Source organism: Acomys russatus, chromosome 19, assembly GCF_903995435.1.
Source record: "Acomys russatus chromosome 19, mAcoRus1.1, whole genome shotgun sequence".
In the NCBI taxonomy this organism is placed as follows: Eukaryota; Metazoa; Chordata; class Mammalia; order Rodentia; family Muridae; genus Acomys; species Acomys russatus.
In genome coordinates, this window is record NC_067155.1 from 35,272,869 (window position 1) to 35,299,254 (window position 26,386).

The 26,386-nt window shown below is 45.5% G+C and overlaps 1 protein-coding gene across 1 annotated transcript in view; it reads right to left on the bottom strand.

Annotated features, from left to right (window-relative positions):
• Sdk1 (sidekick cell adhesion molecule 1) overlaps window positions 1-26,386 on the bottom strand; it is a 952,579-nt gene that overhangs the window by 575,651 nt on the left and 350,542 nt on the right. Inside the window, exons 3-4 of the mRNA XM_051161155.1 lie at window positions 13,486-13,592; window positions 10,257-10,404 (exon numbers count right to left, since the gene is read on the bottom strand). Coding sequence (XP_051017112.1) covers window positions 10,257-10,404; window positions 13,486-13,592 — 255 coding nt within the window. The remainder of the gene's footprint in view (window positions 1-10,256; window positions 10,405-13,485; window positions 13,593-26,386) is intronic.

Below are 26,386 nucleotides of genomic sequence, written 5' to 3' on the forward strand. Positions count from 1 at the left end.
ACCACACATCAGAGGGCTATCTCAGTCACCTCTCACCACACATCAGAGGGCTATCTCAGTCACCTCTCACCACACATCAGAGGGCTATCTCAGCCACCTCTCACCACACAGCAGGGGCCATCTCAGCCACCTCTTACCACACATCAGAGGGCTATCTCAGTCACCTCTCACCACACATCAGAGGGCTATCTCAGTCACCTCTCACCACACATCAGAGGGCTATCTCAGCCACCTCTCACCACACAGCAGGGGCCATCTCAGCCACCTCTTACCACACATCAGGGGCCATCTCAGCCACCTCTCACCACACATCAGAGGGCTATCTCAGTCACCTCTCACCACACATCAGAGGGCTATCTCAGTCACCTCTCACCACACATCAGAGGGCTATCTCAGTCACCTCTCACCACACATCAGAGGGCTATCTCAGTCACTTCTCATCACACAGCAGGGGCCATCTCAGCCACCTCTTACCACATAGCTGAGGCTATCTCAGTCACCTCACCACACATCAGGGGGCCATCTCAGTCACCTCTCACCACCCATCAGGGGCTACCTCACCATACATCAAGGGCTATCTCAGTTACCTCTCAACATACATCATGAGGGCCATTTCAGCTACCTCTCGCCACCCAGCAAGGGCTACCTCAGTCACCTCTCACCACATTATCAGGGTTCTTAAAAAAAAAAAAAAAAAAATATATATATATATATATATATATATATATATATATATATATATATATATATATATATATATATATAGTGTATACAGTGCTCTGTCTGTACATACATTTGCAGGCCAGAAGAGGGCATCAGATCACATTATAGATGGTTGTGAGCCACCATGTAGTTGCTGGGAATTGAACTCAGGACCTCTCAAAGAGCAGACAGTGCTCTTAACCTCTGAGCCATTTCTCCAGCCCCATTATCAGGGTTCTAAAGCCCTGGCCTCAGAAGGCAGGTAGAGTGAGAGAAATACAGCCCACATCTCTGTGAGGGCTTTGCTCCTCACACATATTCTTTATACCATCCCTCTCCAGTTGACAATTTTTGCTGGTATAGGGAGGACCTCTGGGACTCCTCACCTTAAAGAAAATACCAAGCTCAGTGGATGAGAGCACAGGCATGGGGCCCCAGGTCCTAATTTCCAGCAACTATGAAAAACCCAGGTCTGACTGCACACAAGCCCAGTACTATAGGGGTTGGAGTCAGGAGGGTCACCAGCCTGGTGCAAACAAAGGGAGGACACCCAGCATCCCACTCTGGCCATGTGAGCACACATGTGCGCATGCTCCCACATACATCATAGCACACACACACCACACTACACGAAAACAAAATAACCAAGTCCCTTAGCGTTACACACCATGGGCACTGGTTGCTCTCTGAGGCATTCACAATAAAGAGCCGCCCCCCTCCCCGGCCCCAGAGCCATCTCAACTTACTATCACTACCGTAATTTTATAACCATTTTCTAACTTAGAGAAAATATTCGTGTGGAGTCTGACGTTTCTGGTGGTGTATTCCCACCAAGACTCAGTATCCAGCCTCAAACTCAGCCTTAAGTGTGTGGGCAGCGCCACGTCGTTAAGGCATCCCCACGCCCCTGCACCTTCGAAGGCGGCCTGGCTGCTGTGGGATGCTATGATGCTGCTGCAGCTCTTGCGTCTCAGAGTCCCTTGGCCGGCTGGAGGCATCAGGCATTGTGTCCTCTGTCACCGCCTTTTGCTTCTGACAGTGGCTCTACTCAAGACATGGCTGGATGTAAGACCTGCCTTGAAGCTCTGCAGCCAGATCAGCTCGCCCAGGCTTCAGCTTGGACCCATCTTTCTTGAAGCTTATTTGACTTCTTGACTCTGAAGAGGACTCCCTTTGGGGTCAACAGCGATCTCTCCCAACACCACCTCCGCTCTCTCTATTCCTTCTGGAGTTTTCCTAGGAATGGAGTGAGTACCCAACTCCCTCTATCTCATATGATACCAGCTCCCCCAGTTTCCATAGAGTCTTGGTCAGGTGCAGGTTCTAAACACCTATATAAAAAAGGCCAGGCAAGGCCATAGGAACAACTGTAACCTCAGTGCTAGTAGGGGTAGAGGCAGGAGGATTGCTGCCAGTATCTCTGCCCTTAATCTGAGAGCTTGCTTGCCTCAGATCTACTGGAACGATCTCTCTCAGTTTAGCTGGACAGAGTCTCTTTTTTCACTCCTTCGGTTGACTTTTAGAACAAATGAAAACATTTTGCACCACATCTTTTTTTTTTTTTTTCCTTTTTTAATTAGCACATGAAGGGGTGGTCAACATCATTCACCACTGAGGGAGATGAAAATTAAAAACTCAATGAGGGGAGAGAAAACAGCAATGAGATGTCATCAGATATCGATCAGGGTGGACAGATTAAAAAAATAAAAGGGGGACAACACTGCGTGGCAGAAAGGAGGCAGAGAAAGCAACCACGCACATAGTGCTGGCGTCAGTATGAAGAGGGAACCATCACTCTGGAAAAGAGGCTCATGTCACCTTAGCAATCAAAGGACAGAACAAGTAACTAGCACCTGGGTATCTGTCCCAGAAAATGTGAGGCTAAGTTCATGGTAAAACTCACACAAGAGTGTTCACAGTGGCTGCACTGATAGACGGACCCCCCGTCTGGATAGAGCCCAGGTAGCTATGAACAGAGCACTGATCGTAAGAATGCTGGTACATTCGCACAACACTCATATGCAGTAATAGTACCACAACGCTCCTACGCAACAATAGTGCCCCAACACTCGTATGCAACAATAGTACCCCAACACTCGTATACAACAATAGTGCCCCAACACTTGTATGCAACAATAGTACCCCAACACTCGTATGCAACAATAGTGCCCCAACACTCGTATACAACAATAGTGCCCCAACACTCGTATACAACAATAGTGCCCCAACACTCGTATGCAACAATAGTACCCCAACACTCGTATACAACAATAGTGCCCCAACCATTCACATGGTGACAACACCAATGAAGTACAAATTTTGCCGAGCAACAAAAGCCAATTCCACACAGCTGTGTGCATGGGATTCCACTCAGAAACCAAGCACGTGCGAGGTGTACTGGACCAGTGCTGGCTTCCTGGCTGCAATCTGCACTTGTTTCGGAAGAGATGAGCATTTGTGGAACTGGATGGAGGGCAGCACGGGTCACCCCAGATTGGCTCTTATACCTGCCTGTGTGCCACAGTTATCACACAGTACTCACCCCGCATTTGCAGAGATGAGCAGTAGGATGCCAGTGGCTGGGGGAGGGAGCTGCTGCTTAAACAGATACAAGACGCTAATGTTTGCAAAGTGTAGGGGTCTCGAGGTGGAGGCGGGTAATGGCTGACCAACAATGTGAACACACTGATGCCGCTGAGCTGTGGTGAATATAGCTCGAACAGGTTGGGGAGATGGTTCGGTGCTGATGAAGACTTCCTGAATACGAATGAGGACCTGGGTTCTGGTTCTAAACACCTATATAAAAAAAGGCTAGGCAAGGCTGTAGGGACAACTGTAACCTCAGTGCTGGTAGGGGTAGAGGCAGGAGGATTGCTGTGGCTTTGCTAGCTGTCAGCCTAGCTTCATGTTCAGTGGGAGACCCTGGCTCAAGGGAATAAGACAGAGGGTGGTAGAGCAGGGCACACAGCACTCTGGCCACAGCCCACATATCCACACACATGTGCACATACGTCAGACACACACACACACACACACACACACACACACAATGCAGGCTTTAGCATGACTCTTCAGCAAACACACTGAGCTACTCCTTGCATCTGGCCCCTGCCTAGCACACAGATCCTTTAGGGGCTGTGCATGGCTGGTGCTCCTCAGCTGTGAACATCACCCTGCGAGGCCAGCACAGCACAGAGGGGCGACTCTGCAATCCCACAGTGCCAGCACTGCCTAGCTGTTGGCCTCTGTCTGCTTTCCTTCTCACCAGTAAATCCAGGATAATCGCAGTCCCCACTCACTGGCTGCTGTGAAGGTTGAATGAGTCATTATAAATAAAGCACTTAAAACACTGCCTGGCAACTCCAAAATTGCTAATTATTATTATTATTAAATGTCATATTGAGACTATCATAGAAATTAGGTTGAATGAATGAAGCCAGACACAAAGGATTTCATATTCAATGGCTCCATTTATATGAAGGTCTAGAATAAGAAACAATCACCAATCTATGCTAATTACATTGGTTGGGGAGGGGAGCTAGAGGAAGAAACAGGAGGAACTCTCCACTCGGAGGGCGGGGAGATTACATCTGAGGCACAGTTGCAAAAATTCACCGACCCATGGGCTGAAAAATCTGTGTACTTTATGTTAGTCATATTGTAACTCAAAACTGTCTGGCATTCATTCGTTTATTTTTGTGCATGCATATGTGTGCTTGCAGATGGATGTGCACTCATGCGTGTGTGTGGAGACCAGAAAACAATGTGTGGTATTGGTCCTCAAGAGCTCTCCTGCCTTGCTCTTTGGGTTAGGCTCTCTCCCTGGCCTGGAGCTGTGCAAGCAGGCTAGGCTGACCAGCCAGTGAGCTCCAGGGATCTTCCTGTCTCTACCTTCGCAACAACACAGGGATGACCAGCACAGGCCACCATGCCTCCTTTTAGTTTTCTGATGTACTTTCTGGGGGAATTGAACCCTGTCCTCCTGCCTACAAAGCAAGCACACAATCAACTGAGGGAATATCCCCAAACACTAACATCCTTTGCACAGGAGCCCTACCCCTAGGTCAGCTGTCTCTCCTTGGCCACGTCCTCTTAGCATCTGTCCCTACGTGTTGTTGCCACACTGGAACAGGGGCTAGCCAACAGAAGCACTGCTGAAGTCTTGCTTTCCTCTTGGCACTTAGCAACCAGTCTGCTGCTAGGCATTCGAGGGGTACTCAGTAAGTACCTATGGACTCAAGGGAGGGAAGAGCAGAGAGATAGAGGGAAAGAGAGGAGAGAGGCAGAGGGAGGTGCAGGGCTGAGGAGGCAGTGGGTGTGGCCATGGGCACCAGCCTTCCTATCAACACTGGCACAGGGAAGCACAGAAAATGGAGGTACAAACACTTCCCTTGCACTTTTCCTATTTTTTTTTTTTTTTAAACCAGAAACAATGGATAAAGGGGAGAAAAGTAACTTGGCCAAGACTGGCACCTGGACTGGAACCCTCATAGTCTAGTCAGCTTTACTCATGCTAAGGAAGGACTCACTTCACAAGTATAGATACATTCTATAAACAGTCACAAAATGCCCATAAAATATAATATAAAAAATTTTAAAGCACATTATTTTGAAAGCTCGGTTAACTATAAAAATATTATTACAACCAGATCTACTTCACGCAAGCACTGGGTTGTGGCTCCCAACACAAGCGCTAATTTCAACAGATCTTTCTTGGAGCAGCGGGAATGAAATGGTAAGAAGTTAATAGATGCCTGAGTGTTTAAGTGTGGACAATTATGAGCCGGGCTGTTTGTAAGTCACCTGGGATGCTGTTTATGGCCCATACTTCACAGTCCAGATCGTTACTGGCAAGCCGTCTATCGCAAAGCCAACTGGAGCTTTGAAATGTTCAATCTATAAACTTCACATCTCCAGGAAAAACCATGTGCAAGAATGCTTGTGCTCACACATGCCTGTCAGGTAGAGTACAGGATGCACTCTGAGCACAAAAAAACCTGCAATTAAGCAAAAGAATTGGTACTGTACACACCAAGTTTTTGCATCTTAATCTGATAACTGCCGGCAGGAATTACCTCCTGGGGGTAGGAGGAACATGGCATCCAGATTCACATTTCAAAGTGTGAGGAATAAAAGGAAAGGAAGAAAATAGATCTTAGCCAGGATAACATAGCGGACTTTCTGTTTTTCAACTTAGACTACATTAATGAGACAAAGCTGTCTTCAACTCTGACATGAGAAGGCAGCAAATTAACTGTTTGGATCCAGTAAATCAAAAGAATAAACATGCATTTTTTAAATATCTTCTCAGACACATAAAACCCATAATCATCTATTCATATTTCTCAGTATAACTTACTCTCCGCTGCTTTCAAAACATCATTTGCCTTCCCAGGATGTTTTTCTGTGTCAGCAGTCATTTTCTTTGCAGTGTGCTGCTTTTATTTCATCCCTCTTCTGCCGGGGACGTGCAGATGCCACCTGATGGTCCTGACAACCACCCATCCAGTCAGTACTCCAGGACTGAATCTCTGCCTTATATACCAGGCCACTGGGTTATGAAAGAAGTATGGTTTTGGTGGTTATCGGCCTGGGAAAGCCCAGACATGATTAGAAACACCTCAAGTAGACAGGACTTAAAGAGTGGAAGAATCAACACACGATCGAATACTTGAGGTGCTAACGTAAGTGTCTCCTCTTCTTTTTGGGGGGGGGGGTCAGGGTGGATTCGAGACAGGGTTTCTCTATGTAGCTTTGGCTGTCCTGAAACTTGTTTTGCAGACCAGGCTGGCCTCTTACTCATAGAGATTCACCTGCCTCTGCCTCCCTGAGCACTAGGATTAAAGGCATGCGCCACGACCACCAAGCAAGTGTCTCCTCTTCTATGAGAGTTCTGACTAATGCCATAAATCTTAAGAGGATGATATTAGGATCTCCACATTCCAGTGAGACCCACTAGAAGATAGTTACAGTGAACCCTGTCACTACCACCAGCTCCTGTTTAACAGGAGAGATGGGCAGCCTTTCTCCTTTCAGAGAGAGAAGGAGCCGAGGAAAATGAGATCAGGCGCCCTGGAAGGCACAGGTCGTAGATTCTGACTAGGAATCTCACGGTTAAAGCCCGAAGACAAGGTAAGAAAGGTTTCCCAGGTCTCAGGTGTGAGGCAGCCACGGGCTTCAGGCCCTAAACGACGGCCACGCTAGTTATGGAGTCTGGCTCCCTTTCCATCCATCTTCCCAACCTGGACCGCTCTACTGACCTTGAATCTGATACACGCAACTCTCTAGTCATTGGCTGTGTCTTTCCTACCATCACCTGTACAAAAAGAATTGAAGAAAACACTTCCATCTCAGAACACACACACACTCAAACACTCACATTCACACACATACACACACACTCACTCTCTCACACACACTCAGACAAAGCACAAACACACACAAACCTGCTTCTTCTAAAATTAAAATTTTTCTGCCCACTTAGAGGAATAGTAACGCCATCCTACCAGCTGATCAGGTCCCAGATCTTAAGATCTACTCATGGTTTCTTCTCGTTTATATACCAATCAATCAATCCAATCAACCAACCAATCAATCAATCCAAATCGATCAATCCAAAAGGAAATCCTAGCGATTCTATTTTTGAACTATACTGATATTTGACACTTCTCATCGCCTCTAACCAACCCATGCGAGCCCGTGCCACTTCAGATTGGAAGCTGGGCTTCTAAATAAATGAGGAAAAACACCTGAAGCGATGGAAGAAATGATCAAAAGCACGAAGCAAGATCATCAAGGAAAGCAAGTGGGAGAACCGGCCTGGCAGGGAGGCGGATGTGGGCTCCGCAGCCAGAACCCAGGCCTCAGTGCTCCCTCTGCGGCCTGTCAGCCGCGTGCCCTGCGGTGAGGCAGTGCATCTGCGCTTCAGTTCTGATAGCTGTAAGTGGAGCTAATTATAAGTGCCCCAGAAGGCAAGTCTGAGGATTACAGAAGATATGTTTCAAGTAGGTCCTCAATAAATAATAGCTTCTAGGATTATTAATAGGCTATTTAACTAATTCCTCAAGTTTGGAAACATTAGAGTCACTGTTTCATTTTAAAACGGGGTGGGGGGGGGGAATCCACCTTATCATAAGTCCAAAGGTCAACTTCTAAAGGTCATAAGATCGTGCTATAAAGAGAGGGAGGTGGCTAGGGTCCTCCCCAACAGAAAAGGTCCCCAGGAAGGAAGCCCCACATGCAGAGGCAGAAAGCAAACACAGGCGTTTGACCTGCGCTCGGTCCGTGCTGCTGTTCGGTTTGAATGCTCTAGCTCTTAGGCACAGGCCTGGTGGTACGGTGCAGTTCGGATGCCGTCTGAGCTGTGTGTAGCCACCTGGCTCCGAAGTGGAAGTTTCTTAGAAGCAATATATCTTGGAACGGTGTATAAGCTGTTGGAGAGCGGCCTGCGCGCGCTGATTTATGACACCTCACCCAGCAGGCACTTAGGAAATGTGGGGCGATGATGAGGTGGAAAATACAAAACCAAGGGACCTTGTGGAAGTGTCAGCATTCATAATCAGTCTCCTCTCTTTCAGGCACGCCACCACGCTGCCAAGGCTGGGGGTTTAGTGATAGTTTTATGCTGGTAAACAGACCATTTGTTTGATGGGACACTGTGTTAGGGCTCTAATCGTACTGTCTTTTTATTATCTCATTAGGAATTCAATAGGCTTTAGCATGAATCTGCAAGTTTAAAAAAAAAATGCCATGGAATGAAGTTATCTCGTTGTAAAAATTCAGAGTTATCTCAATGGACACCTTTCCATACTCTGCATGAAGGTTATTCTTGCGAGCATAGCTGGTTACACAGTTGACGTGTGAACCAACATGTATGTATTTGCTACCGAGTGAATTAAAATGATCCCGATCACTGCAAATCCCGCGCCCTTCATATTACAAGTTCCAGGCCTGAGAAGAAGACTAACGCAGCCCACTTTCCCAGCCCCGCTGCTCCGGGTACCCCAGCACTCATGCCACCCTCTCCTGCCCTCCCGTGCTCCGCTCTGGTCCTCCCAGAACATTTATGCCACGCTGCAGCTCAGCTGCTCTCTGCTTGGCAGAACCCTCTCCCGCAGCGGCGATGTGATACTGGTCTTTCCTTTTTGCTCCCCCGAGTCCCAAGAGGCGTCTGCTATGATTGGAATCAATACAAAGGTGAGTGTCCGAGGAACTTCAGATACAGGAAAAAGGCATGGCAGCCACGCTGCTGAAAGTAATTGGTAATCTTTTTTTTTTTTTTAAACAAGAATTCTGAAGTACGCCTGTTACGTGTATTTCTATTTTCACCTATTTCTGACTGCCAGAAAAGAAACATTTGGAAAGCAGGCCCAGAAGGGTTCAGATATCAAGGCGGGATAACGTGGCCCTTGGGCTTAGAGGAGGAGATCTACAGCGCTCTGTGAGTGGGAAAGTGGCTGTACAGCCCACAGGTACCTTCCACGGTTGCATCTGAAACCCACCCAGGAAATGTCCCCACCACATCTTTTCCAAAACCTGACCCAAGGACTTCTTCCTCATGCATTTTTTTTCTTTTTTCTTTTTTTTAACCTGTGAGCCACCACTTAGCAGTGTAAGCATCTATCTGCCTTCTACCCCGAGCACATTGGGTTCCACGATTCTTTATGGAATTTTTTTCCCCAGAGCTGGCGACGGAACCCAGGGCCTTGCGCCAAGCGCTCTACCACTGAAGCTAAATCCCCAGCCCCTTACGGAATTTTTTTTATCCTTGCAGTTTTTATTGTTGCAATACTATCTTTCCATACAACGGCAAGGTGCCCACTTAAGTAATACATGTTGAGGACTCTGTCTCAAACAAGGTCAAAGGAGAGGATCCCCCCAAGGTTATCCTCTGATCTCTACGTATATCCCCTCAACATTAAAAAAAAAGAAAAAAGAAAAAGAAAAGAAATATGGACCCAATGTTCTTTTTAAGCACTTAAAGCTCCACATGGAGAAAACCAGCCTGAAATTCAACGCAGATCTTGAATGTGGGGCATGCGGGAAGACCTTGAGATAGGGCTGAACGACTCACAGTGTGAGTAGCAATAGCCGGACGAGCCACTAATTGGACAACAGGAAGAATGAAGGAATAAGCAGTCATTAGCGCTTTATCATCACAGAAAGGAGTTTCAAACATCCAGGCTCAAGGGAACGTGGAGGGGAAGCCCCACAGCTGTTTAAGAAAGCATCAGGCCTGGGTAAATGAGGCTACACACGGTTGAGGGGTGACCGTGGTGAGATGTGTTCAAAACCAGAGGGAACTGGCTTCAGGCTAGACAGCTAGACCTCAGGTTCAGGGTGTACAACACAACACGCAGAAAGTAACAACACGAAGCCCCTTGCTTAAACTGCTTAAAAATAGTCACACTGGTCACCAACAGCGGTTCCTTAAGGACTGGGTAAGCTCCTACGTAAGACAAGGCTTTCCCATCACTCGTCACTTTGTTGTCATTTCGCTTACTAAGCCGGGTTCAGGCTCTGTAATGAATTACGTCCGCATTTGCAACACTTACATCCTGTTGCTTGGGATGATCTTGTGCCCATCTCTAAACCAAGTCACTTGCGGTCTGGGGCAGCTGATGATGGGCACAAGGTTGAGAAGAGCGGCGTGTCCTTGAGAAACTGTTTTCTTCTGGTCTGTATCCATGAAATTCCCCATATCTGCAGAGAAAAATTAGACTTTCAAGTTCTGGAGCAGGCAATTTTTTTTTTGAGGGGGAGTAAGGGTCAGAGAGGGAAATAGCTATATTTTACAGTGAAGCCGGTGCTTCCACCACACTTAACAAGGTGACAAGCGAGACTGAACGGAGGTGCTGACAAGTACAGACGTGACTGCCGGCAGAGGCACGCGCCTCTAAAGCAGCCGGCATGGCCCTCATCAGCGAGGCCGCAGGGCTTTGCTGCATTGCGATGATAGAATGGCTGCTCACACTTGACTGTAACACTAAAAAAAAAAAAAGTGCTGGAAGGCCCTCCAGGCCCCATGAAGCACTTTTTAAAGAGCTGAAATGCTGTGCTTCTGGGTACCTCCCAGGTACACTTCCTCTCTCTGGGTCTCCTCATCCACGTCTTCATCTCCAGGGTGACTGTCGCCCTCACAAGTCTTTGGTAAGCACTGGAGAGTTCGCTGAGAATTCTCTTACCCACCCCTATGCTAATGACATAGTTTGGGTCAGTCACTCTTTGCTCTACTGATTAAAATAACAAGAAATTAGGTCGCAGCCATCAGACTGTAGATATGAAAGGCTCCTTTTTCAATTAGGAACTTGACACATTAAAAACACTTTCTATATTGTGATCAGATACAGTCAACGTATATTACACACAGATATTTTCACTCAATATTTTTTGTGTGTAGTAGTAGTAGTAGCAGTAGTAGTGTGTGTGTGTGTGTGTGTGTGTGTGTGTGTGTGTGTGTGTGTGTGTGTGTACATGTTCCCATGTATATGAAGTGTGTATGCGGGGGAGTGTCCACATGTAGGCCAGAGGTTGATCAGTTTTCTGCCTTGACTGATATCCGCCGTCTTTTGAGATACTATCTCTCACTGACCCTGCAGGTTGGTGATTGGCTAGGTGGGCTGGCCACCAAGCCCAGGGACCCTCCTATATCTGCTTACCCAGTGCTCTGCCTGGCTCTGGCACTGTATGTGGGTGCTGGGATCCACACTTGGTTCTTCACAGTTGTGGAGGAAGCACTTTAAATGACTGAGTCATCCCTCAGCCACTACATATCCTTTCTTTGTTTTGTGTTGTGTTGTGTTGTAGGTAGAGTCTCACTATGTAACTCTGGCTGGTCTGGGAGTCACTAGGGAGACCAGAACTCAGAGATTTGTCTCCTGAGTGCTGGGATTGAAGGTGTGCACCAACCACTCCTGATATATATATATATCTTCCATAAAAGAATTTATCATCTCTAGCTTTATCATTAACGCTATTTTATATGTGCCAGGACACACTACAAAGGCGCAGATGGAAGAGCCCTGTAACACTGTAAAACAGTCTTGCTTATTTGAAAGTGAGGGAAGAGCACAGACAGCTGTAAGGATGAGAAACAAAGGGTGGGGGGACAAGGGCACGGACAACCATGCAAAGTCCAAATTTCATAAATACAATTTAGTGTGCTATAATCAATTCCAGGCTCTTAACTTACTCAAATATGGTTTGGGTATCGATCCACACTCTATTTATTATGTTTTCAATTTTTCTATTGAATGAAAGTTCTGAATTATTCTGTAGATAAATTTGGCGGTGACTTCATCTTCACGAACCAGCTAGACCAATGCCTCCCTAGTGGCTTAAACGATAGCTAAACACGTATTGCGTGGGGACCTCCGCCGTCAGTGCTTACGACAGGAGAGCCAGATGGGTTCACATCACTTTATATGCCGACATAAAGCTATGGCTCATAACTGGGGTCAACATTAGAAGCAGCAATCTTGGAGCCACCAGAAGAGAAGAGATGCAGTACAGTGTGGCCTCAAGCCTGGGCGTCCTATAATGTAACATTTCAGAGCATAGTTCTGCTCACTTTAAAACAAGATGGCATTTAGATGGCATACTCAAGTGGCACCGAAGCAGCCGGTCCCCTGGGCAGTTCCTACTCTTCAGGGACGTCCCATCATAAGGAAGAAGCGTGTGCCCAAGCCAGGCCTCCCACCCCCAAAGGCTTCATGACAGCCAAGGCCTCTGCCTTTTGATGGTGCCTTCTTTTGAAAGTCTCACTCCCCCAAATGGATCTGTTGAACAGATCACTATGACATTCACAGCGGCCGGGGCATGACTAGCCACATCTACTGAGCAGCAGAAATGACTTTGTGACAGGTCACGGGGAAGGAGCAGAGAAATCTGACTCCCACTGGGTTCAACTTTTCATTCTAAAAATATTTTTAATCCCTATACCAGCAAGCTGAGGGAAGCTGGTTTATAGGAAGCACCTTTCTCACCTTTCCTCCTGCTCCCATGGGTTTGGGAAGTCCTTAAATCTTTTCAGTTTGAAGAAGAAGGAGGAGGAGGAGGAGGAGGAAGAGGAGGAGGAGGAGGAGGAGGAGGAAGAGGAGAAGAAGAAGAAGAAGAAGAAGAAGAAGAAGAAGAAGAAGAAGAAGAAGAAGAAAAAGAAGAAGAAGAAGAAGAAGAAAGAAGAAGAAGAAGAAGAAAGCAATGCCTCACCTGGGCCTCTATGTTTGGTTTTAGATGTTTTTATTTTAAATTTATAGTTATTTATTTGCGTGTTTGTGAGCTCCTGCCACAGGATGTGTGACCGCGTGAAGGTCAGAGGACCCCTTGCGGGAATTCATTTCTCCTTTCACCATGTGTCTTGGGGACAGAACTCAAGAGGCCGTCAGGCTCAGTGGCAAGTACCGTTGCCCACTGAGACATGTTGCCAGCTCCATACCAATCTCAAGCATAATTCTATTTTATTAATTATGTTTTAATTCACTTGTGAATTTACAGGCAGTGTCTCGTGTTGCTCCACCTGGCATTGGGCTCACTCTGTGAACAAAGATCATCTTCAACTTCCGACCCTCCTGCCTCCGCTGCCCTGCTTGGCGCGATGGTTAGAACACACGGCATTATCCAAGCTAGGCGAGCATTCGACCGATTGAATTACACCCGCAGCCCTTATCCCAGTGCTGTTTTAGAGGGACCGAGGGTGAGTATCAATTGCCGCGACAGACCGCTCCTCCCCACAGCTGCGGCAACCCTGTTCATCACGTAAGCCCGGAACTCGCACTGCGCACGTACATGCCACCTGAACTTCCGATTTTCTCTGCAAGAGAGCTCCCATCCTGTTCCGCACCACGCAGCGGTAAAACCCGGCGTCCTGCTTCCGCAAAGAGGGGATGATATACCTGCAAAATGCCAAAAAAAAAAAAAAAAAAAAAAAAAAAAAGTTATCAGTGGTCAAGCCGAGGAGAGCAAGGGCTTCCCTCCCACGAGGCGTTCAAGGGCACTCAAGACGTACCCAAGCCCTCCCCGCTGGAAACCACTGTGAATTAACTTCACCAACGTGCCGAATCCAGTGAGGCTGCAGATTATTGCACGGAGTCAGGACCTCATTCCGTATTCTGTGCCAGCACAGTGTCACGCATGAATTGGGTATCACTGCGCTGTTGGAGCTGGAATATGTAATGTCCCCACAGGCTCACTAGTCTAAACACGTGGTCCCCAGCTGATGGTGCTGGTTCAGAAGGTTGAGCAGCCGACCTTTAGAGGATGCAAATTCACTGGAAAAAGTGGATCCCTGGGGAGCCAGGCCCTGCTTCCTGTTTACTCTGCTTTCTGACTGCCAGGGCAACGTGACCTGCTGCCTCAAGCCTTCTCTGCCATGTTGGACTGTATCCCCTCGAACTGTGAGCCAAGTCAGACCCTCCCCTCTCTCAGGCAGCTTCTTGTCAGGTGTCTGAGAGTGTTAAATAACTAGTGGCCACTGCAGTTAAAGCAGACTTGTCAAGACAAGAAGAATCGCTTAATCTCACACTCTCAAATCTCAGCGTTTCCGGAAATAATTTCGGGAACTGTGGACTCCTACACACAAAGTCCATGTCACTCTGCATGGAAGACCACTGCCACCTTCAGGATGAGATGGGCTGTCCTTAGGCAAAGCAGGACCAGGACAGTCCTGCTCCACCTCAGTGCAGACGTGTATATATATATATATATATATATATATATATATATATATATATATATATATATATATATATATAAATGTATATATATATGCATACACACACATATATATAATGCTCCTAACGTTTTCCTTCTCCACATGCATAATGCTGATGAGAACTTTGTTTTCTCAGATGACAAAGAAAAAGGTCTCAAATGTAATCATTTACCTTGCTATTAGCTTTCTTACAACAGGATGTCTGAAACCCACAAGCAAGCAGGGGTGTGGATAAGGACCACTGCAGAGAATTAGACAGCTCCTGGACCCAGACCTGAGATGGTACTTGACTGGATCATAGGTCATGTTCACAAACAAGGAAGGAACAAGCCCAGTGCCAACTGTCTGCCTGATAGAGTGTTAATATTAAAAACCTGTGAGGAGGAGCTCCCTAAAACTCAGCAGGCAGAGATAGTACAATAGAGTCGAGGAGGGTCCTCTGCAAAGTTATAGATGGAACTACTGAAGCCCCAACCCCACTTTTCTGAAGGGAACTGAAACAAAGATCATGAAAAAGATATGTGAACCCCCACGGTCACTGATGCTCCACACCACCCAGGGCCTAGAAGAACCCAAGACTCTGTCAGCACAGGAACAGACGGAACATGGAAATGCATGCATGCATGCATGCGTGCATGGGTGCGCGCGTGCACAAACACACACTACTATGTAGCCTTAAACCAAGAAAGCCAGGTTTCCCCCCTAAGATTATGCACGAACCTGGCAGACATCATCCTCACTGAAATAAGTCTATCAAAGAAGGAGAAATACAGAACGCAATGGTGACGACAGGGGAGGATGAGTGGGGCATGAGGCAGCACCAAAGAAAGCCAATTATTAGTTATATAAATTGAAAAATATCGTAGCGATGGACTATAAAGCACAGAGTGCACAACTAGCTGTACGGTATTGTGCATTTAAGGTCAACCAAGGGACCATCTAGGTGCTCTTTTAAAACGTTTTAAATTCTGTTTATTATTCATGAGGGTGGGCATGAAGCATTGGGGGGTATGCATGCCACAGGGCTCATGTACAGGTCAAAGGACAACCCTGTGGAATCTATTCTGTCCTTCAACCTTCACGTGAGCTTCGGCGATTGGATTCTGGCCAAAAAGCTTGCGAGGCAAGAACCTTTAATTGATGAGTCCTTTGACAGCCCTACGTGCTCTTAGTACAAAAAAAAAGGGCGGGGGGGGGGGGGTTTGAAAAGGCAGCGTGGGGCAAACACTTGCAAATGATAAAAAGGGTGGTGTCAGGTTGTGTGCTGATCGCTACACTCACTGGACTGTATGCGCTACACACAGACAACGTGTGATACGCCTACCATACCATACTGAAATACGTCATGTGGGCTGAGGAGATGACTTAGTGCTGCAAGCTTGAGGGCCTGAGTTCACATCCCCCAGGACCTGCCAACAAGGCTGTGTGTGCTTGCACACCTATAACACCGGTGTTGAAAGGGGCAGAGACAAGAGGATGGCTAAGGCGTTCCGGCCACAAACTTAGACCCACAGCCAGTGAAAGACCCTGTCTCAAGACCATAAGGAGGAGAAGAAAGTGGTGGAACAGGATACCTGACATCATTCCGTGGCCTCTGCGTGCACTCACATTTATACACACACATACGCTAAACTAAGTAGAATAATATAAGATATATGGGTTGGGGCCAGTACAGCTCAGTAGCACAGTACTTGCTTATCATGTCTAAGGCCATACAGAAAAGAATTAAGTAAATAAAACATAGCAATGTGTTCACACCGTGACAGAACAAAGAAAACTCTCATCCCTGAATGAAAAAAGAAAAAGGAATGAGAACCTGAGGCCTGGATCCCATTCACAAGGGTTGGGTCACAAAGAGGAAAGCTTGAGTGTACACAAATTTCCCTAACATCTGAAAAAAAAATCTGGAGGTGCTCTCCCTTAACAACAATGATGTTCTGGCTGTAGTTGTCTGATCTTTTGAAGATATGCCCCCCTACAAAGTACAGTCAGAGAAACTCCAAACAGCTCAGGCAAAAGACAAAGAGCTAACGTGTTCCATCTGCTCAGCACCAGGAAGACCTACAGGCATTGATATTCAACTAACCGCTCATCTTCTTTAGTCAAGTATGTCCAATTAGTCACCCTGGAAAAGGAACTGAGAGGGATAATTTTAAGCGGATAAAACACTTGGACAATACCGGCAATTCAGCAGTAAGCAAATATTAATCAAAGTGAGTCTCCCTCTGATAACCTTGCAGTGGTCCTACAGCAGGACTCATAAAATCTTTTATGATAAGAAAAAAAAATATTGCTGAGCATTAATCTTAAAAACTCTGTTCTATTATGAGGAGCAGTTCGTCCCAAACAAAATTAATTAGTGGAGACAATCAGAATAATACTAAACCAAGCACAAAGAGTCAACGCCATGTATTTAAATTACAAATCAGACTGCAAGGCTGCACACTTTGATTGTTGTGTTCCCGTGATTACAGGAACGAGGGGCTCCGAGATCAGGTTAGGGCAAAATCAACAGAAGTTTTTAGAGGAGTATGAGGGCAGGTGGTTGGAGCACAGCTCTGGAAAGCCGCAAGGACAATTTGATCATGGTGACATAACCACGCTTACATAATTGTTACCCGCTCGGCTTTCTTTCTTCTCTTTTTAAGTATCCCGCATAGATGTAAAATTCTTATGAATTTCTACAATAATCTTATATGCTAATGCACAAAAATAGCATTGCTTTCAAACAACAGGAAGAGGCAGATAGGGAAGTGAGTATTAGGCATATGCTGCTGTGTGCCGTCTCCGAGGATAATGTCGCACCAGGGGGAAATATACAAAAGCGTTGTGAAGTCCCCCACCGCGAACCAGAATTCCTGCACGAGTTATGCTCACCTAACAGATGGGAGTGCTCATTGTCAGCCCATTGTTTATAAACACACATTTTTAAGCAGAGAAAGTTCCCTGGCTCATTATAGGAAGGTAGAATAAAATCGCAGTGCCATATGCTGCTCAAGCGCAGGCGATGCTTGCTCCAGCTCTGGACAACACCGAGCCAATGCGTGAACACCCCGCACCAAGGTGGGGGTTCTGATAGATCAACACAGCGCTCTCCAGGACAACAGAACGCCAGCCCCCACCAATGCCAGGCATGAGAGCGCAACAAGGCACCACCTCAGCCGCAAATGCTACTCTAACCCAAGGTTTTCTCTAGAGAGCATCTTTAGTTCCTTTCCACAGTGAAGGCCTTAGACCAGGATGGAAAATTGACACTGAGTAGGCCCAGGATCTGAACCTCCTCCACTTTTTTTGCGTACTACTCTAAAAACATGTCTCAAAAAAAAAAAAGAAAGAAAGAAAGAAAGAAGGAAAGAAAAAAAAAGGAAAGAAAGAAAGAAGGAAGGAAGGAAAGAAGGAAGGAAGAAAAAGATCACTGGCTATTCCTAGGTTAGCTCCAGGGCACAGAGACATCACATGGCCAAGTCAACACTGCTGCTGGGGGATGGTGTACCGCATGAAAACTGGCCTCAGAACCAAAAAGTGAGGTGAGAAACATGGTAGTGGCTGGACATGACAGTTGTGGTGAGACCGTGGGACTAGGACATGAGGACGTAGCACTGCGGTTCGGATAAGAACTGGAAGTTGTGGGGTACAGCAATGGCAGGATATCGAAGTGGTAGGGATGAGGGTGGTAGAGACATGGCAGAAGTAGGAACACAGCGGTGGTGAAGACACAACAGCTGTAGTAGGACACGTGTAGCTACAGTGGAACATGGCAGTGGTGAGACACAGTGGTAGAAAGGAAATGGTGGCACAAGTGATGGCAACTAGGGCAGCAGCTCAGACGGTGGCGCTCAGGGCCAGACCCTCAGGGAACTGGTTCTGGCACTGGGGGACGGTGGAGGGGTTACCTCACTTGGCTGCCTAATGTCCAGTGGCCCCACAATGCTAAAGACGCTCCGCTGTCTGCGCAAAAACAACTCATGGGAGACAGTAATGACAGTTTGTTTCCAAGATTTAATTCTGCTCAGAATCTATGTTAAATACAACCAAAACAACTGGAGGGAAGAGTAAAACAAAACCAAAATAACAATGACCATGGCTTCCTGCTGAACTGCCTATGACCATTCATTAATAGAGTCAAAAAAATGGGGGGCGGCGGTAACACCTAGGGTGAATTAGGTTGCTATATGAAATTTTTCTGGAAAAGATTGATTGTATTCCTAGAGATGTATGATTAAATATGATTTACTTTTATAAGTTACTGCTTGGCAGCCATTCCCAACAAGAAGATGCCAGGAGGGAGACTACTTGTCAAGGCAAGAAGACCACACCTCCAGGACAAGGTCAGATCGACATATCTCTTAATAATCAGAAATTATACAAGCAATTCTGGGTAGGGATGTAGCTCAGTTTGTGGAAGGCCTGCCTAGCAGGCACAAAGTCGTGTGTTTGACTCCTAGCACCACATAAACCAGGTAAGAGGCCACACACCTGTAATCCCCACACTTGGGGGCCATTAGCAGGAAGATCAGAAGTTCGAGTAATCCTTGGCTACCTAGGAAATCCCAATTAGTCCGGGTGAGGAGTTCTGCCAACCAACTACTTAGTAAAGTACCACAGCTAATAATGAATGATGACAAAATAAAAATTTGGGCCTGGGGATGTAGACTTAGTGCTCACCTAGTGTTAGCGTACAGGTGGCTGCCTCTAGGTTGCTTAGCAATTTATGACATCATCGCCTGCCACCGCCAGGTGTGCCAGACTATAAAGGGGCTGACCTGCCACCTTGTCTCTCTCTCTTACTTTGTCTCTTACTCTCTTTTGCTCTGTCTCTCTCTGGGGCGCCCCCCCTTCCTTCTCTCCCCACAATTCTATAATAAACCTTACATATTGTGTGGCTCATATTTAACAATGGTGTCCCAGCACAATTTAAAAAAGAAAAGAATAAGAGGATGAAGTAAATGGGACTAGGGGTATCCCTAAGTGGTAGGAGGCTTCCTTGGTATCCATAATGTATAGTTTCAATCCACAGAACGATGCAAAAAAAAGTCTTCTAGCTACAAATGTAACTTTATGTTAGTATGATACCTATTTTGCATGAATAAATACCAGGTTTCATAAGCTTTTAATACTTGGACAAAAGCTCATTCTTACTTTTACAGTTAAAAAGAGGGATGAGGCCAAGGAAATACACACTAAAAGCCATGTGCAGTCCCACAGCATCACCTCTTGGGAAGGTTAGATGATAATTATGTTTTCAATTTTATTTTATAAATTTCCTGTATTAAATTTTAAAAAACAATAATCCATAGTGGAATGAGTCTGTCTGGAGCTGACTGTTTCCTCAAGCGAAATAATGATGAAAAAAGTCTGCGGTGGAATTTGATAAGAAAACAGATACGCAATTTTGGAGGTGTGCCTTACTGACAGGTCATACACGCTGGGCAAGTTGAAGGTTATGTACTTAGAGGAGTTAAGCCACCAGCACGAGTTTAAAGTGCACAGAACAGGAAAGACTGAGTTATCCACCAGGAACTATGCATTTGCAAAAGGTACCATATACATCACGTGTGTGTTTATATATTTTTATATATTATATATTATAGGTTACATGTTTATATATTGTAATAATATCTTGTCTATTTAAAATGGTTTTAAATGAAGAGGGAAAATAACAGGTGCCTGTGGGTCTGGGCCACACGTACTGAGCAGGCAGTGGTGTGTCAGGGTTCAGATCTGGACATACAAAGCTTCCAGAGACTAGTGAGATGCCGAGTCCCCACAAGCTCCTCACTGGTGGCTACCATGGATGACTATGCTTAGACTCCATGCTAACATTGACAAAAGCCCACCCAAAGTTCGAGAGCTGCTGCTGAGATACTCCTGGGTCTCTCCAGGACTCTGTGGGTTTTCACCAGCGTAAGCAATGTTTTGGAGACTGTTCACTCTCTCTTTCTTTTTCTAATCAGGGGCAAAAAAAGGTGAAAATCTCCATTTCATGAAGCTCGGGCATGTGACAGAAATCAGGCTGTCTGATCTAGCATTATTAGGATTAAACACTCTAAAGTCAGTAAGAATTGAATGTCAGAAAACCTTTGGGAAAGAGGGCATTGATTTTTTTTTTTTATGGATAAAAATCTTTTATTCCATCTCTGATTACTTAATTCTTTATGATGTGAGATTCTCTGTAGACATAAAAAATGGGGACCATTATAACAAGAACTAGGGTATAAAGACAAATGTTACTCTCTACGCAGTTAAAAATATCTGCACCAAGCCACAGTGAAAAGGAGCCTGAACTACAAGCATCGTAGCAAGCGCCAGCGGGTTGTGAGCACACAGTTAAGCGCGTCTGGTGTCTCATTTGGACGTACTTGTCAACAGTGAGCCATATTAGATTGGGTTGTCCTATTGGCTAAGGCTTTTCACTTAGATTCTACAATGATCCTAAGACAGAAGACCCAAGAGAGATTAATTATCTACATCCAAATCATCTCCAATAAGGCCTTTAAGAAGCCACAAGCCAATTCTGTTTAAGATATTCTCCAGGAACCATCCTATCCGCTCTGACTGCGCAGCAAAGAAAAGACCATCAAACTGAAGCCAGAAACCAACACGAACAGCACAGAGCTTTGTGAGATCCACTTGAAGACCCGGGTACGCTTCGTAAATATTAAAGATCTGCGTCACACACCGTAGCACGAGTTATGCTATACAAGCCTGGGAGGTCAACGTGGATCACTTTTAGTTGGAAAAAAAAAAAAAAAAAAAAGATGGCAATCGCCCATTCGATTTTAAATTCCCAAGTTTATTACTCCCATCCTTCTAGACAACACAAGAGTTAACTTGATGCCTCAGAGACGAGGAGTCCACTTTTCAACGACAGGATTCAGAAATAATACAAGTTTACGATAAAGAAGAAAGTTGAAGGCATATCACAAGTTTTACACCCAAATCGCAACATTTATGTATCAGGTACTAGAAACCAATTAAATGATGCTGCATGAAACTGCATGAGATTCTATTGTACCTAAAACTCACAACTCTCATGCTTTAGCTGAGCCCAAATAAAATCTGTTATGTAAATGAGTCCATTTCCAGAACAAGGCCTTTGGACTGTAAACCACCAGATGAGAATTGACATGAACCAAAATGCAGGAAGATGCAGATGAGGACCACATTCAGTTTAGATAGCTGATGGGAAAAAAACAAACTTGTCCCCTCTAAGAAGAAAATGCCCAGACATACCCTGCACTCGTTGACTAAGATTGAGAAATAATGTATTAGAAACCAATATGAACACGGCTACTCCTTCGGCTCAGTGGAAATTTTTATTTGGGATGTGTGCCTTAAAATGTCAGGCCTTTATTTAACCTTTAAAACATTGCTATAGTTAAAACAAAAACAATAGCCACGCAGTGAGCATATTATGATTACAGCCCTTCCCACATTCACTACTGCATGTATGGGACTGGCCCATAAAGAGGGAAGAATAAACACAAATATAAAAGCTCAAAACAAAACAAAACAAAACAAAACAAAAACCATCAAGCCTAAGGAATATGAACAAAAGGCAAATCTGTAAACAAATATTTAAAAAAATAATTTATATGAAGCATATTTTAAAACTAAGTCTTCAGATAGAAGGACACAGTGTATCTGCCCAATGCCCAGGCTCTCTTATTTCTTTCAGTACTATTTGAAGTTTTCAGTGTAAATATTTTGCACATTTCTTGTCAGATTTATTCCTAAATATTTCAGTATTTCATGCTATTTTTGATTTGTGCGGCGTGTGTGAGTGTGTGCGTGCACACGCACACATGCGTGCGTTCACTATGGATAATGAAGGATGACTGCTAAAATAATCTGAAGATAAAGGAATATACACATAGCTGAATTTTACACATTTATCTTCTATCCAGTAACATTGCTGAACTCACCATGCAAGTGATCACACTGCTCAAAATGAAAGCAGCCTTTTTTTTTTTCCTTTGCAATCCAGATGACTTATTTTTCTTGCCTTATTGCACTGGCTAGTAAGTCTACTATCATATTTTGATGTTTCATAATTTTGTAGCTCTTATTCAAATTAAGAAAAAATTAACATTGTTTCTTTAAATGTTTCCCTTGCCCTTTCTTTACTTTTATTTGCACATATATTTTCTTCTTACTCTCAAATGCTCCCTTAATTGTTTCTTTAATGTCTTTTTTATTTTGTATAGTTCTACTGATATATTCATAAACTTACTGACATTTTATTCTGGGCATCTATCTTTAGGGTTTGCCTTATTTTGGTTATCAACAACACTGTCCTGTTGGTCTCAGTCTTTCTCTGCTACTCTGTGTCAGTTTCGCAATAGTCTCAGTGCCTTTCCCGTCTCACTTCAGATCACGAGTTTCTGCCTCTATACAAGCTCGGTAAGTTGATTAGATTTTAGATACTGCAAGGCTTAATTTATTGAGCCCCGGCTATTTGGGGAATCTTACACTTCTGTTTGGACTCTGAAGTGATGCTGCGGAGGTACTCAGAAGTAACTAGCTCAACCCTTTCAAGGTGGTGCTTTTTAGCAGTAGCTCAGTGGGGGCACACCATATTTAATTTATGATTGATAAGTCTGTGCTAAGGACAGGATACCCACTCCTGTGTGAACACAGGGAGCCACTGCCTGTCACCTGGGTCACTCTGTACCTGCTTCAAACCAATAGGCTCATAGGAGGTCATGTCGTCTCCAGAACGCTTTCTCCACACATTCCCTCCATCTCGTGTTCCTGGGAAACCTAGAGTTCCTACATATTTCCCGTTCTCCTCTCTTCCCAGCTCAGTGAAGAGACACTATCTGGGTTCTCAATTTCCAAGCCTTTACTTGGAAATTCTGCAAAGGCAGAAGCTGTGGGTAGTTAGATGGCTCACCGTGTTTGTAACCCGTCACTTAGCGATTACCGTCTTTCACTGTCTAAAACCTGCTGCCTTTCCCCCATCTTCCATTTATTTATTTATTTAATCACTTTACAGACTGATCCCAGCTCCCTCCCTCCTCTCCTCCCAGTCCCACCCTCACACCACCTCCCCCAACTCCTCATGGGTCCTAAAAACAATTCTACTGAGGCTTTTTTCTCTTTGTTTGGGCTTTTTGTTTTAGTTAGTTTGTTTGTTTGTTTTTTGTCATACAAGTGTGTAGATTTGATCCTGTAACTGAGCCCAGTGTGACAGGCAGGGTTAGTGAGACCCAGGGGCGAGGGAAGTCTTTTCCCCAGGGTGGTGTTTGCAGTTCTTTATGTTGCTTTTCCTCATGAAACACATTTGACATCTGATGTTGACAGAGATAAGTGTTATGGGTAAGGATGCTCTGGGGGAGTCTCCAGTAATCTCAAAGAGTCAAGTGGAGACCCTCAAGATTCCAGCACAGAGTTGGGCCTTCCTTAGTGGGCAACTCCAGATACGGAAAAGCCATTTCTGCTGTGGGAAGTGATGAATGAGAGCTGAGCCATGGGTATTAATTAGGAAAGTGCTCATGGAAACAACTCTTACAAGAGACCGATCAGAGCCACGGAACTCTAAGCATTGAACTCTAAGCATCGAGGCTACCTCCTCAATGACTTTTAAGCCACACAAATTGACGGGGCGGCTAAACCCCTGGGCAGGGGTAATACATGGGTCAGTAACATTCTGGAAACAGAGGTGCCACACGATAGCCTTCCAGGAATACTGCAAATGGACATCCTTGCAAGCAGTATATTTGACCCCGGGGTGGTTTTTTTTTTTTTTTTTTTTTTTTTTTTTTATTGTTATCTAGATAGACCTAGAGCTGCCCGCCTTCCCCCCCGCCCCCCCCAAGCCCAGGAAAGGAGCCTTTGGGCATGCCAATGAGGGCTTTAGAGTAGCTTCTGGGCACATATGTGAAGTCCTCTCTAGATTGGCTCAATTGAGGTACGAAGTCCTACCCTGCATGTGGGCAGCACGATTCCAGGGGCTGAGGTCTTGGGCTAACCTAAAAGGAGACAGCAAGCTGAGCACCAGCCTCTCTGCATATCAACATGAGCAGCTGCCCCCACCCCCACCTCCCATCCCCACCCCCCATCCCCCACCCTACCCCCACCATGCCTTCTCTTCCATGATGGACTGAATCAATACCCTGGGAGCCAAAACAGGTGCTTCCTTAAGTTGCTTCTGTCACTTGTTTCAATCACAGCAACAAGAGAAGAAACTCATGTGACTCTTAGCTTTTAAATGGAGAGAGTGGCCTATGGAAGGAGTGGCTTAGGAATGACCCGAGAAGCAGTGAACGGCTTGGCTGATGGGGCAGAGGCCTGGGAGAAGCCTAACTGTAAATGCAGAAGGAAGACACCTCATGCTGATAGACAGCACAGTGGGGGTAAACCATGAATGTTTCAGTGTCACTAGAGAGCTGTCACTCCAGACAAGGTACTCAGTGACCCCCCTGGCCAAAGGGACTCAACTGTAGATGTCGTCTGAATTCACTGTAACGAGTGAGACGAGACCCAGGCAGATGGAGCCTGCTTGTAAGGCCTCTGGCTAGTAGGCAGCCTAGGAGGACAGACTCCTTCTCAAAGCTGGTCCGGAGCTCTCCACTGCCTGGCACTGGCCACTGTCATGTGCCAAGGCTGACCTCATCATGGCACTACCTGACGGACAAAATGTTACTGGCATTGTTTGTCAAAACCTCCTGGGTTGGGGACAGGGCTTGGTGGTAGAGGGCTTCCCTGCCAGGTACAAGGCCCTGAGCAGATCGGCAGCACCATAGCAAATGCTGTGCTGGTAATACTAGAAAACCTAGTGACTAGGTCATGTTCGCAACGTGATAGGAAGTGAGAGACAGTTACAACACTCAGCTTCCCTGTGCAGCAGCAGCTGCATCTATGTTTCTTGCTGAGCCTTCCACTGCGCTCTTCTTTATGAAGGGCGTACTCTTTGCCTATAACAGTTATCCCCGGGAATTTAATACTTTTATTGATATGGTGGAGTTTCCTTGTCTTTTTATAAAATAGGAGAAAATAGCTTTTCCCTCCACCATTCCTGTCTTTACCGGAATGAAATAATAATAATAAGCCTCCATCAGTTTTCTATTGTTATGGTGGCACGGAATTGAACTACGGACAGAGACACGTCTCCTAAGAAAATGATGGAAATTTTAGACTACCCAATTATTCCAACTGTTATAATAGGCATACTGCGCAAACATTAAGAAAATTTTCACACATGGGCATGCATACAGATGCACACTTGAGATATAAATAATATTGATTTTTTTCCCCTCAGCATAGACCAGGACATACAGATGTTTTCTGTAAAAATTGTATGCAAACCCACCTCAGACACCTATGTAAACTTAGCTTAATTACTCAACTGCTCTTGATAAACCCACGTCCCCACCTGCGCCCATGAGGCGGCACAAGTGTCAGTGTGAACCTGACCATTGAAAACTAGCCCAAATCCACAAGCATCCCATAATACAAGAGGCAGAGAAAATACTATTCCTAGTCAATGCTGGAAAAGGTGAAATTACACTATTATCTCCTTACAGTGTTAGCATTTCCCTGACTGACACCGAGGGAGGTAAAAATTGGTGCTCACTCTCAGGCAGGGCAGATAGCATTTTTATCCTTGTTTTCCAATTTGAGACTTACAAAGGTCTCGTTAGGGTTAACACATGATAGCCGAAGGTGTTCTGGGGAGAAAGTAGATGAAAAGAGTAATTTGGAAAAAATAGTATGCGATTTTTAAGCAGCTTTTACATCTCGACAAATTGATGTCAAAATACAATAGACTCTTGATAACTCATCTCAGAGTCTGAGGACCTCGGTGAATGGGGTGTGATTCATCACTTCCAGCGCAAGCCCTGGCTGCTTCAGAGGAACGCGCGTCCCCTCACCGTGCTCCCCGAGAGGAATGCACGTCCCCACACCGTGCTCCCCGAGAGGAACACGCGTCCCCTCACCGTGCTCCCCAAGAGGAACGCACGTCCCCACACC